A 16,373-nucleotide genomic window follows, 5' to 3' on the forward strand; every position below is an offset into this window, starting at 1 on the left:
GTATCTAGTGCCTTCCCCCCCCGCCTTTCTAGAAGCATTTGTGTTTCCACAGTCAGAAAAACAAAGCAACTGAGAAAGCAACTGAGAACTAAACCTTGGAACACAGCAAGTCAGCAATTTTCCATGGGAAAGTGTTTATGGCTGGAGTCTAATAAAAAAAGGGAGGAAATATTAGACTTACAAGATGAGCTTAAATAAAACGGTTAAAGACCAAAACCTGCCATCTATGGCTTTGTATCAGTATTCATGGCTGAACTGAAGGTCCTTTGGTAACAGCATGCTGTACCATTGGTCAGAGGAAATTGTCTGAGACTTCTCAGGCAGCTTTGAGTTGCTGACAGAACACTGCCGCATCAAGAGTGTTAAAGTATTCCAGTGTCTGACACATGCTGGCAGTGGTGTAGGTTATCCCGCCCTCCACCGCTGCTGCTCACCACCAGCTCTCTACCAGAGGTTCCCTCTGCTAGATCAGAGCCCGTGGGACAGAATGAGGAAGCGTCATGCAGGCTGCAGCAGGGCAGGTTCCTGTCTGCATCACCAGCACAGGTAACTACAGCAAACTGGGGAGAGAAGTGCTTTTAGTGCTTTACTGAGCTGCTCAAGCATGATCTAGAAAAGAATTTGTTTGTGGCCTTAATGTTCTTAAATCCTTAAAACAACCCATAGGGTTTCCCTTTCCTTTCTTGACATTTAAAAACATAAAGCACGTTCATTGTAAACTCTTGATATTAATGTCACATTAGATCTGCAATTAAAGGATTTACAAAATCAAAACTCTCCTAGCAAGAATTACTTTGGTTATATGTATTCATCGGGATCTTTTTGCCTGCTATGCACTGACTGTTCACTTTGCCCAAAGTGGAACTCAGTAAACCAGCAATACAAATCTCAAAAGTCCTGAAAAAATAACATTAATAATGAAGCTTTGTTTTACTTGCACAGGAAGTACTAAGCAGAACAGCTGATTTCACAGTTTGGAAATAATTTAGGGAAAAGTCTGGTCTCTGTGGATAAGAAATATAGTAACTAAAAAAAAAAAAATCTGTCTATCTTACTTTCCTTGCAGAACTCACAAAGGCCCAGATTCTTTACGAGTGTTGTGGAACTGAAAATTGGAAGCTGATCCATTACTGCAGAAGGAAAACTTATTTCCAAATACTTTTCCACTAATTACTTTTCCTCTCAGCTAAATGAATTGAAATGTGTTCAAAAGGAAAGTGATTTTATGAAACAGAGACAGACACTAAAGCATTTGTTTCTGAAGGAATAGGTTTGAAAATTAATAAAATGATGCTCATGGTAACTATATGTTACCCAGACTGTTACAACTCCTAGGCTGGCTCAGCACACCGCACATTTCTAACCATATCAGCTCCAACTGAACTTCAAACTGTTTTCTTCCTGTGACTTCTTAATTAGATTACCCATATGAGGCAAGTCTGAAGAGTAATATTACTTTTTGGTGACAGCCTCACTCAAGATGGCCCCGCAGCTGAGCTCAACCCTGGCTAGCTCCTAATACAAAAGTAATTTTAAACATACACAACTAACTCTTTTGATTTCAACTAACTAAAATGGACAGAGCATCCAGAAAATGAGAGAAACAATAAATATATTGATGCCACTTTCATGGTTATGTACACATAAACACCTGTCCTCAAACTCCACAAGAGACTTTCATATGCTTTGCTGTAGACATAAAACCTTCCAGCCTACATTAACCTTGAGTTAGCTTGTCATGCCAGAGACCTGACTTTCTGAACTGCCCCTTGCAGATGCAAGAGTAGCTGTGACTCAAGTCACGAGTATTCTAACCACAGTGCATTTACAAGGAAGTCAATTCTGAAATCCAAACTCAAAACCAAATAACTTGGCTAGCTGTCCCTATTCACCTTAGAAAACATCCAAACTTCTAACTTCTCTTGCAAGTTTTTCCAGACTTCTGCTTATGGTTGCCATCAAGCAAAGACTGGCAGACCCAAACCCGTTCTCTCTCCACCGACCTACTGAAAGCAGAAGCAAAACCACAAAGGTTCTTCAATTCCAAAACCCTCTCTCCACATGTGGTACCATAAAGATTTCTAAAACAAATGGCAGATAATTGTTCATCCTCATTTCACTGGTGTACAAAAACCACTGAGCTGTCCAGGGAAGCATAAAACTTGGTACAGTCAAAGTCCCTGGCATTCCTCCTGGCCCTTTGATATCTGTAGATCACCAATGATCACTAAGAAAGGAATATGAAAAGGCATTTTATACAAGTCACAAGAAATCAGGATGAAGCTCATACAAGTTACAAGAAATGAGCAGGAAGGATGAATTCACATGAGTTCAGTTCATAAGACTTCAGAATTAACTTATTGACATAATTTGGAAAACTGGTAAAGTACAAAAGCTAAAGATACATTCCCTTCTTCGTGAAGGAGACAAAGTTGACTGGTTGGGCTCAATACAATGTCATTGTTAGCACTAAAAAAGTCACCACCATTTAGGCAAGCATAGTAAGGTATTTAAAATGCAGCAGAAACTGGAGAGCTCTATGGCAAACTCACATTGACTCATTCTAGTTCAATAAAGACAACTGAGTTCTGGCCCGAGTAATATCTTTTGCCTGTGGGTTCTACACGTTTTTGGTTGAGGTTTTTTTGTTGGTGCTTTTTTGTTTGTTTGGTTGGTTGATTGTTTTTTTACACAAACACACATTTTCTCATATCATTTATAAAAGAGCCTTTAGGTATTAAACTTATAAATTCACTGTTGTAGCTATATTTCTTCAAGGATACACAGAAGAACATACATACTTTAATATGTGTACATATATATACACACATATTTTTACTTATACACGCACACACACCTTGTCACTTGGCCTTTCATTATGAATTGGAACAATTTGTCTTCAATGTTGCTAAGAGTCTGGGCCAGAGTGTGTTTAAAGCTCCATGAACAGTTTTCATGACCAAAAAAAATAGAGGGATTTGTCAGAAAATCTCACCATAAACTCTGAGATCAATATCTCTCTGGCTCTCACCCGCAGCATTCACTGCAACACAAGTGTATTTTCCTGTGTCACTGATCTGAGCACTATTCAATGCCAAGACTCGGCCCCCAGACAGAACCTGGAATACAAACAGGACACACTGCAAATACAGGCCTCAATGTGAAACACAAGCAGAGAAAACTTTCATTTCAAAATTAAATGCTTGTTTTGCCACTGCTTCCCACACTCTGTTGTTCTCTTTTGACTGTAGAAGCCTAACTCAATGCAAGTCCATAGGGAACTTCTGACATTCACACATCTTTGCAGGATCCAGACATTCCTCCCTCTTACCAGTTTCAAACATTCCATCACACCTTGTGTCTGTGCTCTGTGCCCACAGAGTATACAAATCTCCACACCCTCCTTTCAGATAATAGTATTTAGCTTTCAAAAAACAACCATGCCCCCTCCTTTTAATTCTGAAATATCTCCTTACATAAGTGGTCTTTCTTTTTTTCCAAATTACTATTTTATGTAATGAAATATTACATGATCTTGAGCTCTATGGATCTCTTTAGCATAGGAACATGCTCCAATTTTCTCTTCTGGCCAGCTAAGCGAAAAATTTCTTGATGCAAACTCTTACTCAGTATGAAATCAGCTGAAAGGACCACCTTATTTCAATATATCAATATCTCTCACTTCACACAGTAATTACTAGAGCTAAACTTGCACCAATAACCTAGAGCAATAGGACTTATACCTTCATTCCATATCCTCATCCCCATTCAACTGTTCCAGTTTAAAAGTCCCCTACCACAACACGAAACAGCACAGATAGCAGGATTTGATGGCAGTACCTGCACTCCATCACTGAAGCTGGAAACAGGACTACCATCCTTTAGCCATGTCAGAATAGGAGCAGGGATGCCTCTTGCTTCACATTCCAGTCGCACGAGATTATTAACCACCACTGTCACCATGTCACTGCTGCCAGAGATTGATGGTGGGACTGAAATCAAAAACAAAGCTGAAACAGCTACGTAACAGTATTAATCAGAAGGAAATTAAATGTGCTGCTTACTTTTGGACATTATTTCTCTTTCTGCAAGGCACTATATTGTTGGAAAGATTTCTCATGTTGCTCCTACTGAACTCTTGTCATTTGTTCGCTCTGTGCCAAATCCCCCTCTTTCCTTGCATAAGCAGTCAGATAACTTCAATGAAACTACTGTGAGCAAGGTAAGCGGGACCAGGCCTACAGCCCAAAGGACAGCAGCAAAATCCAGGAACCATAGCAGAAAACCAGAAAAATATTCCCTCAAACCTTTATAGTATTCCATTTAGACCTTTCAAAAGGCATTAAGAGTGGTGGGGATTAAAGAAAGAATTTTATCATATAAATTGCATAAAGAAAATACATATTCAGAGTAATAAATTGGCTGTGCAGAGCATATGTGAACATTTACCAGATTAGACTGTATAACATCTGCTGTCTGATGATAAAAACCAGCTTAATGGAACATCTCAAAACACTTACTATAGAGATAAAGTCCAGCAAATTTTGTAGATCTATGTTAAAAAGGGAGACACAAAGTATTAAAAAAAAGGAGATGCTTCATTTTTCAGGAGAATCAAAACCATTTTATTTGCTTCTACTACTGCTACTTTAGTATTAAAGCTTTACAGTCAGTATCCGTATAAAACTTAATACTTGAAGTCACTCTTAGAAAGACATGAGAAAAATGTGATCTACTCATACATATCCTATGTTAGGAAAAAAAAAAAATGTATAAAATTCTGTACTGAAAATAAAATTCATTAATAAATTCAGCAACCTCTAATAGCCTGTAACTTAGGCTACCTACTTTTAGATACCTAAAATTCCCATAATAGCAGAAATGGAAAAAAAAAAAAGCAAATGTGATTTTATATAATCTTTTTTCCCCACACACACATGCACACAGTTCCCTTATTTCATGACAATAGCATCCATTGTTCTCAAATGTTTAAGAATGTGGTGAGCAAGAAGTGGAAAAAATTAATAACAATGAAATCATACAAATACACTAAACTGGAATTCAAATGCTTCCTTCAGTAGGCCTGCCTAACATTTAATGTTAAAGCCTGCAGTATCGAGCATTGTTTTTAATGCAAAAAAGATATGATAATTTCTATCATAGCTACTGCATCCACAACACTAGTAACAACAGTTGTTGAATATGACCCACGATCAGCGACCACAGGTGCTCATTCACAATGTCAACTGCCATGCAGAAACCTAAACCTAGAGCCAGCTTTCAGTAAATGCAGCAGAACTTTCTGTACTTGACACTTCAGAGTCTGTTCTCCATTAAGTAGTCATTCTTCCTTTCACTATTACGAGCGGAAAAAACCTCAAGTTTGAGAAGAGCAAACTCATAAACTCTTACGTAAACTGGATGATAAATGTTCATGGTAAATTCAAAAAGCACTCTGTTGTAAGCCTGGCATGACACAAGCTGAATTAAGTAGGTTCATGGATAAGTGTTTCAGCTTCCTTTGATGCAATTAGTTCTGGCTACAACTGCATATAATCTGTTTTCAAAGGGGAAACAATTGTATGTGTCTAAGTCAGAAAGTATTAGTTCCCTAGAAAACTCCAGACATATCCACTGAAACTCCACTACCCATAAGGACACACATATACTTCAGAGTTATTTTTCATTTTGCGGTTTAACCAGAATAATGACCTTAGCTCTAAATATTTTTTTAGTTATTAATCACTGGGTGGGGTTAATTGTGACCATGTCTTGAGCCATCAGTTTTTCCCCATGATGGTCATTAATTCCATGGAAATGTATTGCCCAAGTCATTATTTGCTAATTAACATTAGTAAGAACTACATACTTTGTGTGCATCTCAGCTGGGGACACTGTGCCAAATTTGGGCCATAGTTTAGCATGGAAGACTCCCACAGAAAGCCAGCTACAAGCATATGCATGTATCAAAGATAAGAATTTGGATTACAGCCCCATCCAAAAGCCACTGAAATCAGTGGAAAAACTCCAGTTTGGCTTTGATCAGGTGTCTCATGTTTGCAAACACCCACATGTCCACTTCATCTTATTAGACACAGTGCATTTTTCTTTAAAACTCTTGGATTATGAGAGCGCATTTGATCTCTGTCCCTTCTTTATCTACTGTGAGCTTTAAAGTAATCTACAGCAAAACCCAGCAATTGCAAGGCCTTCCAAATTGATGAAGTGACAGTATAAATACCTCTTCCACAAGTCTGGTGTCTCTGCTCATCTTCCTAGAACTGACTTCCCTTACCACATTTTCCTAATTCAAAACATGTCTTCTAATGTCACAGAAAAACAGAAGAGGGAATTTTCTTCCCTCTGACCCCTTCGATATCTCTTCCAGTACAAGGGTATGATGAGTGATGGTAAGGCTCCTGAACAGACCTGAAACTTGAAAACTCTGCGTGTTTTCCACAAGTTTTATACTACTTACCATGAACCTGGAGACTGTAAAACAACTCAGCCGTGCCTGCTGTATTGACAGCCACACACTTGTAAATACCAGTGTCAGAGATCTGAGCACCCTCAATCTGCAGAACCTGCCCTCTGTTCAGGAAAGTGGAACTTGCAGTGCTGGGAAGTGGACGATTGTCTCTGTACCATGCGATAGCTGCATAATGAAAGATGGGAAAGTTGCAAAAAATAGACCCATTACAAACAGTGGGACCAAATAGCCTTCACACTTCCATCTAAGTTTTCAGGTACATAACAACAACATTTACAAACCAATACCAGTATTAGTCATAATTAATACCAATAAAAAGTAACTAGAAAATGAGGAAATTGGTAACTTTTGTGCAAAATACTGACTAGGTCTACAGAATTCAATAGCGAACGTGACATAGTCATCCATGTGCACCACATATTCATGAAAAAGTGTTCTGAAGTAAAAAAAAATATAACACAAAACATAGAGGATTTACTTATCTCATACCAAGGTCAACAGCAGCTGTTTGAAAATATGCAATAATATGACTTGTTCACCTTTTATCCTAAAGTATTGCTACATTAAACTGAACAACCTGGGAAAGTTAACAGAACCAAAATGCAAGTAATCAAATCAATATTCAACTGACAGACTGAAAAACTGAAAATAAAGCACAGAAACGGCTATTACACACACACACACACACAAAAATTCTATTAACAAAATCTGTGGACTTTTTTGCATCTCAGCCAAAAGATGGCACCCTCTGTCAGCAGAATGTGTAACTTAATGCTCTACTGGCATGACTTCACTACTCAGATGAAACTGCTACTTACTGAATCATTTTCTGTAGCACACAGGTTTTCCGTGAAAGACACACATTCAAGAAATAATCTGACCTGACCAATGAACAAGACTGCATGAAAGGTTCTTTCTTTTTCAGCATGATGTTGTACTATCACTTTTCTTAGCTAATGTCATATCTTGACATTAGTATGTAGCATCACACCACACATAGAAGAGGTGAGTAAACTGTTTTATTGTGTAAATTGTATGAACGCCATCATTTTAATTGTTTGTTCTAAAATAACTGACAATTTGATGAGGGAAAAAGAGTGCAAAATGAATATAAAATCCTTACGTTTTTATAAAATTTTACATATGCCCCAATAATTTCAAATCTTGTTTTATGCAGGTATAAATTAGTGTGGAAAATAAAAGCTTGCTATTATTCTTAGTAATGTAGAGAAGGTGATCCTGGATGTTCATCTGAAATTTAGTGACACCTTTTTTCTGAAAATGGGACTATAATCAGCACAAAAATAAATTGCTATACTGCAAATAAGACATTAGTTATACACTGTTCACCAAGTTTTGCTGTACAATAATAAGGAGACTTATTTTCATATTAACATGCTATTTTTATATCCCATCTGAATAAGGTGGGAACAAGACATACACATCAGAAAAAAAGAAGGAAATATTTTTATGTGAACATCTCAACAACAAAAAGTCCTAATGCAAAAATCCTAGCAACTGAATCACAGCAATGAATTAGCTAAAATCCAGCTTGCTTTAGAATTTTTTCAGCTCAGAAACAATTCACAAGATCCATCAGTCTAAACAGGAGCCAAATTCCTTTATCTCTCACTTGGGCAAATGCCTATGACTTCTATGGGAAACTTGCCTCAAAAGAAAAAAAAAAATCCACAAAATGTGAGGAAAATAAAACACAGATATACACAGCCTAGTTTTCAAAGCTTAGAATATAAGGAGAACCCACAAATCCATTAGTATAATTTATCACTGGAGCAAGCCACAGAAAGCACTGTACACACACAGAAAAACTACTCATTTTCAAAGACAAAGGGCCCAGACCAAACAAAGAACCTCCTATCACTTTCAGTAGACTTTAGATAAGGTCCTAGACATGGCCACACTTGACAGGCACACTCAGTACACAAGGTACTGTTTTAAGTCTGCCCTACATTATAAAATATTAGTCTGACAAGGGAAAAGAGTAGATGTGCTTAAAGCTGATTTAGCAGAAGACTAACAGTATTCTTGTCTATGGACAGGGCATTGCTATACATGCAAAGGAGTAGATTATCCTTCTGGTTTTCATTCATTTAATTAAATATGGTGGGGATTACCAAGTTCCTCAATATTCCATATCAGCTGATATCTTATTTCCCATTATACATAGTATTCAATAGTTTCTAGCTAGTTTAAAAACCCACAGAATTCACTTCACATTCAAAATAGCCATTACTTTCAAAAAACATGTAGAAGTGAAAGCAGATCTGATAAAAGGTTTATGTTCTCAAAGGTGTGTGCATACCTGGCAGAGGGTTTCCAGACACCCTGCATTCAAGATGGATTGGATTATTCACCACCACTGTTTCATTTAACATTTTTCCTGCATTTTCCAGACTGGGTGGTTCTGGGAAAAGACAAAGGCATCAGGTTTTCATTAATTCAGCCACCCAGCTAGGAAAACATCCAATCACACAGTAATCTGCCCTCTGAGAAACTCTGGGCAATGAACTGCATAAGCTTCAATTAACTGCTGGATGACAGAGGAATTTCTCAAGAAAGCTTGTCTTTGAAATGGGAATACTCCTCTACTTATATAACCTCATTAGTGTGAAGAAGAACAAAACATTATTTTTACTACTCTTTTTTTTTTCAGGTAAAACGATACTTAAAATGGACTTGCAGAAAACGGGTGCATAACACAGAACAGCAGTTCTAATGTGGCAAGTTCATCTCACTTGAACTGGTATTACTAAACTGAATGTTGTGCATGACTAACAAAGCACGACTCTACCTTATTAAAGTTTATAAATCTACAACATGACAGAAAGATCAGATAATGACATTTTGAACATGAACACTGAGCACAAAAGAGGTGTTTATGAGCATGGGACTGACGCCACAATTAACTATGATACAATTATTACAGTATAAAATGAGTGCGGTTGCTCTAACTCTCATCCATGGAGACACTGCAATCTCTCTTCATTTCAGTTTAACATTTTCCAGTTACTGACTTGGTTGGACAATGAAAGCCAACATAACCATACTCATTATGAGCATTTTGCCACAGTCCATTCCTGCACATCTTGTATCCTTTGAAGATACTTTGCGACCACTTCTGAGGCAAAGAAACATGAATCATGGTGAGAGTATTTATTAAATTCACATGCAAACAACAGCTTCTCAAAATTTTCTGATTCCTTTTATACTCTTTTTAGCTGCAAAATAAAATTTCTTTTAAACAGTCTGAAAAATCCCCTCGTGAGAGAATGTTTCTTTACCAGGAAAGTCATTCCTGTAAAATTTCCCCATTGCAAGGTCACAGGGAATGCTGTTATCCCCAGAAGACTTGGATCAAATTTAAAATATTGACAGTGGTACACCACATCTTGATTCAGAAGCACGAAGTACCCTTCTGAGTGGTGGGTTAGTAGCGATGTGTTTGACTTCTTGGGACACCTCTGAACAGAAGAGTTAACTGGAAAGGCATTCATTTCTGTGCCTCTTGGTACCACAGGAGAAAGGCTAAATCCCAAGACAGACAGCTTTTACCCTGATTTTTTACTAAAGGAGTGGGACAAAGAAAGAAAAAAAAGATGGATGTGCAGAGACAACAAAAATGCCAGAGCTTAAAAAAGAAAGGCATACAGATGTAAAAAAAGCTGCCTTAAAACAGCCATGTTTAGCTTCTGACTAGAGGCAGAAACATTACCATGCACATGAAGCCGAACGTGCTGTTGGGCTTCTCCTGCAGCATTTGTTGCCACACAAGTGTATCGGCCAGCATCTTCCAGCAGGGCCTTGACAACTTGCAGAATACGGCCTGAGGACTCCAGCTGTACCAAAACAGAGAGCAGGGAACCACTTACACAACGATCCCAGGCAGAGCTGCTAAGCGTAATGGCAAAGCAGATATTTATGCTTAATACAGCCAGTCTCATCTTTCTTCTAACCTGGAGCTAATATTCATGCAAGAAGTGTCTTGGTAGTTCAGAGACTTCAGTGGTCCTGGGACATCAGGATTATTAGCTGGACAGCTGTGAGGAGACCTAGATGACAGAGGGGCAGGCAAGCAAAGTGAAGAGGAGGCTGCAGGCAGAGAGAGCTGCCGCTGGCAAGATGTCAAAAACTGCTCCAGCCTAAAGTAAATCAAAGCCATGACAAGCACTCAACCCCTGGGAGCATGCAAGCAACTTAAAAGTCAGAATCTCACAGTGAGAAGGGAACGTATAGGTAGGTCCAGCAATGGCAGCGCTTAAAGAAAATCTCATCTAATCCCACCTCACAATAACAAGTGGGAAAGTCACCTCTGCCACCTCAGCTGGCACACAACCATACCTTGAAGGCTAAAGTAGAACTGAAAGGAGCCAGAGGCTGAATTTACAGTCATGGACTTTTCTGATATGGAGATGTCTATTAGGATGCAGTCTACTAAACACTGCTGAGATACTGCCCTATTCAAGTAAAAAGCCTATCGCTCCTCAGGATGGATCTTCAGCATCTTTATATCACAGCATGAGGGAAGCAAAAGGAAAAGAAGCACTAACATGTATAATTAACTGTAACTATCTTTCGTGGTTTGGATCCCATAGGAGAGTAGTGCTTACTCTTATATTTCCTCTGGCTGTATTTACTGGTTGACCATCTTTTAACCAAGTTATGGAAGGGCTAGGAATGCCACTGGCTATGCACTGCAGTGTCACAGGCTTATGTATCACAACAGCTCGCTCAGAAGTCCCAGCTGATTTGATGGTTGGAGGAACTGCAGGAAGCACCAGAAAAAAAAAAAAAAAACAAAGCATCTTTTGAACATATACATTTAAATATATAGAAGCAATACCCCACAGGTAAGAGCAGCTTTACTTTTATTTCATCTACTCTCATTTCCAATTTTTCAACCTACTAATACAAATAAATAGTTACAGAAAATTTGAGCACCTTCTTGACAGTAATTTAAAATAAAGGCAGTCTGCTGCTTCCTCCCAACACCCCTTGGAGTAACCTACCATGCACAGTAACGTCAAATTCCCTTTCATGTTCTCCTGCCTTATTTGCAGCCACACATTTATACCGGCCAGTGTCTGACACTTGAGCTCGAGAGATGAGAAGCTTCTGTCCATTTAATAAGATCTTATGTCCAGGCCCCTCTTCAATTGGTTGACCATCTTTCAACCACCTACCAAAAGGAAAGTACAATCTCAGATCTCTGTGAAAGTAAGAGGCAAAACCACTCCTAAATTAAATTGAAATTAATTAAACAGAATTTCTAGGAAGGTTTGGCGAGGCAAGGTACTATTCTGTTTTTCTGAGTGCCACATACCAAATAAATTAATCTGGATAAGGGAGTATAGGGGAACAGACACTAAAGAAGTCAGAAAGGTTGACAGCTGGGAAGCAATAGTGAAAGCCAATGCCACAAACAGAGGCACACAGAAAACTCCAAAGTAAAAGCAGTCAAAGGTGGCAGATGAAAAGTACACAGTTGCATTAGTAAGGGAATGAGAGTTTTGTCAGCTCTTGTTATCTATTCTAATTTCCAGGACATGTATATTGGGATAACACACAAAAACTACTTTAAAATACAATCCTGATCCTGTCATGTGTGTGCCTGACACTGTCTTCAGTGGATCCAGGAGTTTGTCCTCCACACATTAACCATCACTACATAACATGGGCAGTTCATAAAGTCTACCTGCAAGCTCACCTAATCAACCAGCAGATTTTTATTTTTGTTTCTACTGTCATACCAATCCCCTTACATGATAGTGGGTGACGGTGTCCCTGTTGCTGAACAATCCAACTCCAAAGGGCTATGGAGAATTACAATGTAGTCCAAGAGCTCATGCCCACCTTCCACAAATGGTGGGACTGTAAGAGAGGAAAATCCATCAACAGAAACATTTAAGCAACAGAAATAGCCTAAAAGTCTATCTCAAATAGTAACGTTAAAAAAACAATCTCGACATACATCTCACTTTGGGACACGCACCGATTTGTAGTTCATTATGAACCACTGTTCCTTTTTGAAGAGAAACATCTACCCAATTCTATTTTGTGGCTTCAAATCACTCTTCTCATTCTTTTTTTATTATTTCTTATTTTTTCCAGATTCTGTCTGAACAACCTTGTGAATGAGGCAGGGGACAATGGGGGATGGGGACTTTTAGCATCTTCTGCCAGAAGGAGAAAACAATAGTGCAGAGGACCCTCTTCCAGGTCATCTTCACCTTGTCTCGTTCTCTTGCAGGAGTAGGTGAGCTGGGGAGGAAGCACCGACATACAGTTCCTCCCAGCTCCTTCACTGACTAGCAAAGACCAGTGAGATGTACCTGGAGCAGTAGAACACATGCTCTACATCTGCACACAACAGTATACAATGTTAAAGAAGGCAGTTCAAAGCCTAAAAATCAAGCCTTTAAAGTTCTTAAATAAACCCTTCTGTGTCAGGAAATTCTGACTAACATTTGTATAATTCATTTACCTAGAGATATTCAGAAAAGACTGATGAGATCCAGACCATGGAAAAGGATTCAATGGGAAAAAAAAAAAAAAAAAATCTTCTTCGTATAAGGTTCAAAATTTGCACAATACAGCTCAAATTCAGAGAAAGGTATTCTCATCCCAGAGGCAACTGCTCAGTGATACTTTTCAATGATTTCTTTAATAACTATGATTTTCTTACAGAAAGACAAGTTAGAAAAAATGTAAAGGTTCCTGAGAATAGTCTTTACCTATGACATGTACAAAAACTCTTCAAGAACTAACCTGAAAGTAAGAGTCTTCAAGCTGTTGCATAACCCTGGATAGAAGCAGCATGCAGCGACCACACTTAACTAAGTATGCAACTTGACTGAGTCACTTTTCATATAACAGTACCAACAAAAATAAAAACAAGCTTTGTTAAGTTTATGGAAATCTGGTAAATCAGTAGCTGTTGGTCACACACCTAAGATTTCAACTTCATATTTGATTTCTTGTTCTCCAGCTATGCTTGTGGCCACACACAAATACTGGCCCTGGTCAGCCTCAACAGCATTCAGAATTTCCAGCTTCTTCCCACCAGACAGAACCCGAAGGTTGTCACTGACTTTCACAGGCACACCATCTTTTAACCAGGTAAGGAGAGGCGGAGGGTTGCCAGCAGCTTTACACTCCAACATCAGCGAATTGCCAGCAACCACCTGCCTGTTCTGGGCTGTGTCAGCATCACCCTCAATTACTGGGGGAACTGTAGAAAGGAAAAAAATATATTTGAGTGATTAATTCCATAGCCAGAAAAATGTATTAAGAGCAAATGGGTTAGTTCCTCCCCACCCACTTTGGCTCTATATGCCATTATGTCAGGCACAATTTCATGTGAAAATCTGCTGCTGAGGCAAGCCAAGACAAAAGGGAAACAGAGAAGTTAAATGATGTACTTCTGTATTGACTGGTTGTATAACATAGAGGCTCTGCAGGGCTTTGAGATGGAAGAACTAAATCTGAAGGTCTCAAACCAGTACACTAAAGATCCCACACATAGTTGGTATTTCAAGTAAGTGGTGTTCGGCATGCACATGTGAGAAAGAGAAGGGATACATGGAGAAGAAATAGTTGTGATACTTCACTGAAGTATGGTATCAAGGCCCCTGAAGTCAAGAGCTTTTTAAGTCACATAAAACACGGGGTGTAAAGCTCACTCCACATAGTCTTGCTAACACAGGGCAGCCTTGAAACACAACTATTGACTCCTGCTCACCCCTGTCAGGCCTGCAAAGGCTGTCAACATTATGAAGGCAGAAAAACTTTCATAATGTACTTCCTGTAACATAGCAATTAACCAAGTGCAGTAAACTCTTGCTTACCATAGACATCCACATCATATATTTTCTCAGCAGTTCCAGCAGCACTGGTCACATGGCAAGTATACTTTGCAGAATCTGATACTTTGGCCCGAGGTATCTGCAGGAATTGTCCTCTATCCATATACTGAGCTTGGGGGCTAGAAATAATTGGTCGTCCATCTTTGTACCATGTAATGGTAGGAACAGGGATTCCCTTGGTTTCACATTCCAAATTTATCAGATTATTAAGAAGCACCAACACCTCTGTGGTAGTATTTCCTCCTTTAATACTAGGAGGGACTATTTCAAAGACAAAACAAGAGTATTAAACAGTATACTAAGTCTGTGCAGGTTTAAATAAATTAAATATTAGAATGCTGTAAGAATAAAAGATTTTAGCTTAATCAGACTTCCAACTTTCCTGATGTTTTTTGTCTTTGATTTTCCACAGCAGTTATACATTGCCTGTACAATTCTCTGGAGCACACAGAACTGAAAACATGAAGAGAAGACAACAGAAATGGAATCTGACATCAAAGGGCCACCATATACCTAAAAAACAAGTGCCACAGCAAGGGGTACTGTAAAGCATTGCTGCCCCACTAGAGGTACCTGGAAACATTTTACCTTCTATGCTCCAACAAGTTAGGAACTGGGCCTCCATGAATCCTGCAATGTATCTGGGCAGGGCTCTGGCATTCCCTGTCTCTGAGGGGTAAAGAGCAATCCCTGTATACCTTGGGAGGTGCATCCTCCCAATAAGGAACAGCAATCTGCTGTTTGAAATACCAAATACATCCAAGACCCTCTACGACTGGAGTGGGAACTGCTCAGTACTCAAAACTTCTGAAGATGAAGTCACTTACTTTGAGACTAAATATGAGCTTAACAGTCTAGCTTTATGCCCCTATTTTTGAAACTTTTGGCCTATAGTCATTTCTCTTGCTCGCTAGGCAGCAATACTCAGATTTTTCTAGCAAACAAGCTCTCATGTAAATCAGCCAATATAAAGAGTTCATAAATCTCTGTAGAAGTAATAAAAACACAGTGCAATTGGCAACAACTAAATTTACGATTGCTGAAAGTACCAGACACATCTGGCAGACACATTAACTCCTCTGCTGCCAAACATGTTCAGTATATCCTAGACTTCCACTAACTTTCACAGAATGTTCGTTTAAAAAGCCACTGGAGAAATGTAAAGCAAAGTGCCAGTGAATGGACCTACGCTTATGAGATGGGCCTTGTAGATTATCAAACCATGATGAAATATTTTCCTAATTAAACAATTTGTGCACAAAATCCCGCAAACTTATAAAACATGCCCAAACACACACAGTTCAAAGGCAAATGCACTTCTCTAGCAGCAAATGCTTTCATCCACAGAGATTGGGAATGGCTTTAACATCATGTTTTGGGAAAATATCAAAGCTTAAAGTAGAGCCAAACAGCTAAAACAAAGTAAGAACTATCAAGAATTAGTATCTTTGTTCCTCACTCTGTGGACTCCTGTTTGTTCAGCCAGGGTTAATGAGAATTTTAAAAGTAAAGTAGTATTCCATTCTACTGTTACAAATTCAGCTCTCTCTTTTTAAGAACCTGAAGTAAGGTCTACTCATCTGTGAGGATTTAATTTGTGTGGGTTTTTAAATTCCTCTATCTCACAACAGCCACAATCATCTGCAAGTCATCACAGCATTTTCTTTGTTCCTGATGAAAAAAAGACTTCACTATGACTGATGTACAGACATATTTCTGTGTATGTGGGTGCTCCGTGCTTCAGAAGAGTCCCAGATGAGGGAAATAACATATAAATTCACAGGTATCAGAACGAAAGACATACAGTCTTCAGGAGCAAATCCACAGCAAATGAGGACTCATCAGCTTAAAGGCTCACAGATTCCAATTCGTGCCCAGAGTGTAAAGGGTAGAAGAGTGTAATGCCATCTATAGATTTCTGCACTTGCTTCCCCCTAATTTCTGCTAGAACTCTGCTCTCTGTTTTCAGGTATCACTGGGCTTTCACATGTTCTTTGTTT

General features: G+C 38.8%; 1 protein-coding gene across 1 annotated transcript in view; it reads right to left on the minus strand.

The window, feature by feature from the left end:
• The window catches only part of HMCN1 (hemicentin 1), a 209,226-nt gene that overhangs the window by 87,703 nt on the left and 105,150 nt on the right, over positions 1 to 16,373 (minus strand). The window contains exons 31-40 of the mRNA XM_026854028.1: positions 14,356 to 14,634; positions 13,458 to 13,739; positions 12,271 to 12,379; positions 11,518 to 11,687; positions 11,119 to 11,273; positions 10,224 to 10,347; positions 8,814 to 8,915; positions 6,479 to 6,655; positions 3,841 to 3,992; positions 2,996 to 3,119 (exon numbers count right to left, since the gene is read on the minus strand). Of these exons, the coding sequence (XP_026709829.1) occupies positions 2,996 to 3,119; positions 3,841 to 3,992; positions 6,479 to 6,655; positions 8,814 to 8,915; positions 10,224 to 10,347; positions 11,119 to 11,273; positions 11,518 to 11,687; positions 12,271 to 12,379; positions 13,458 to 13,739; positions 14,356 to 14,634 (1,674 nt within the window). The remainder of the gene's footprint in view (positions 1 to 2,995; positions 3,120 to 3,840; positions 3,993 to 6,478; positions 6,656 to 8,813; positions 8,916 to 10,223; positions 10,348 to 11,118; positions 11,274 to 11,517; positions 11,688 to 12,270; positions 12,380 to 13,457; positions 13,740 to 14,355; positions 14,635 to 16,373) is intronic.

This window comes from Athene cunicularia (genome assembly GCF_003259725.1).
Source record: "Athene cunicularia isolate RWA chromosome 8 unlocalized genomic scaffold, athCun1 chr8_part1, whole genome shotgun sequence".
NCBI classification, from domain to species: Eukaryota; Metazoa; Chordata; class Aves; order Strigiformes; family Strigidae; genus Athene; species Athene cunicularia.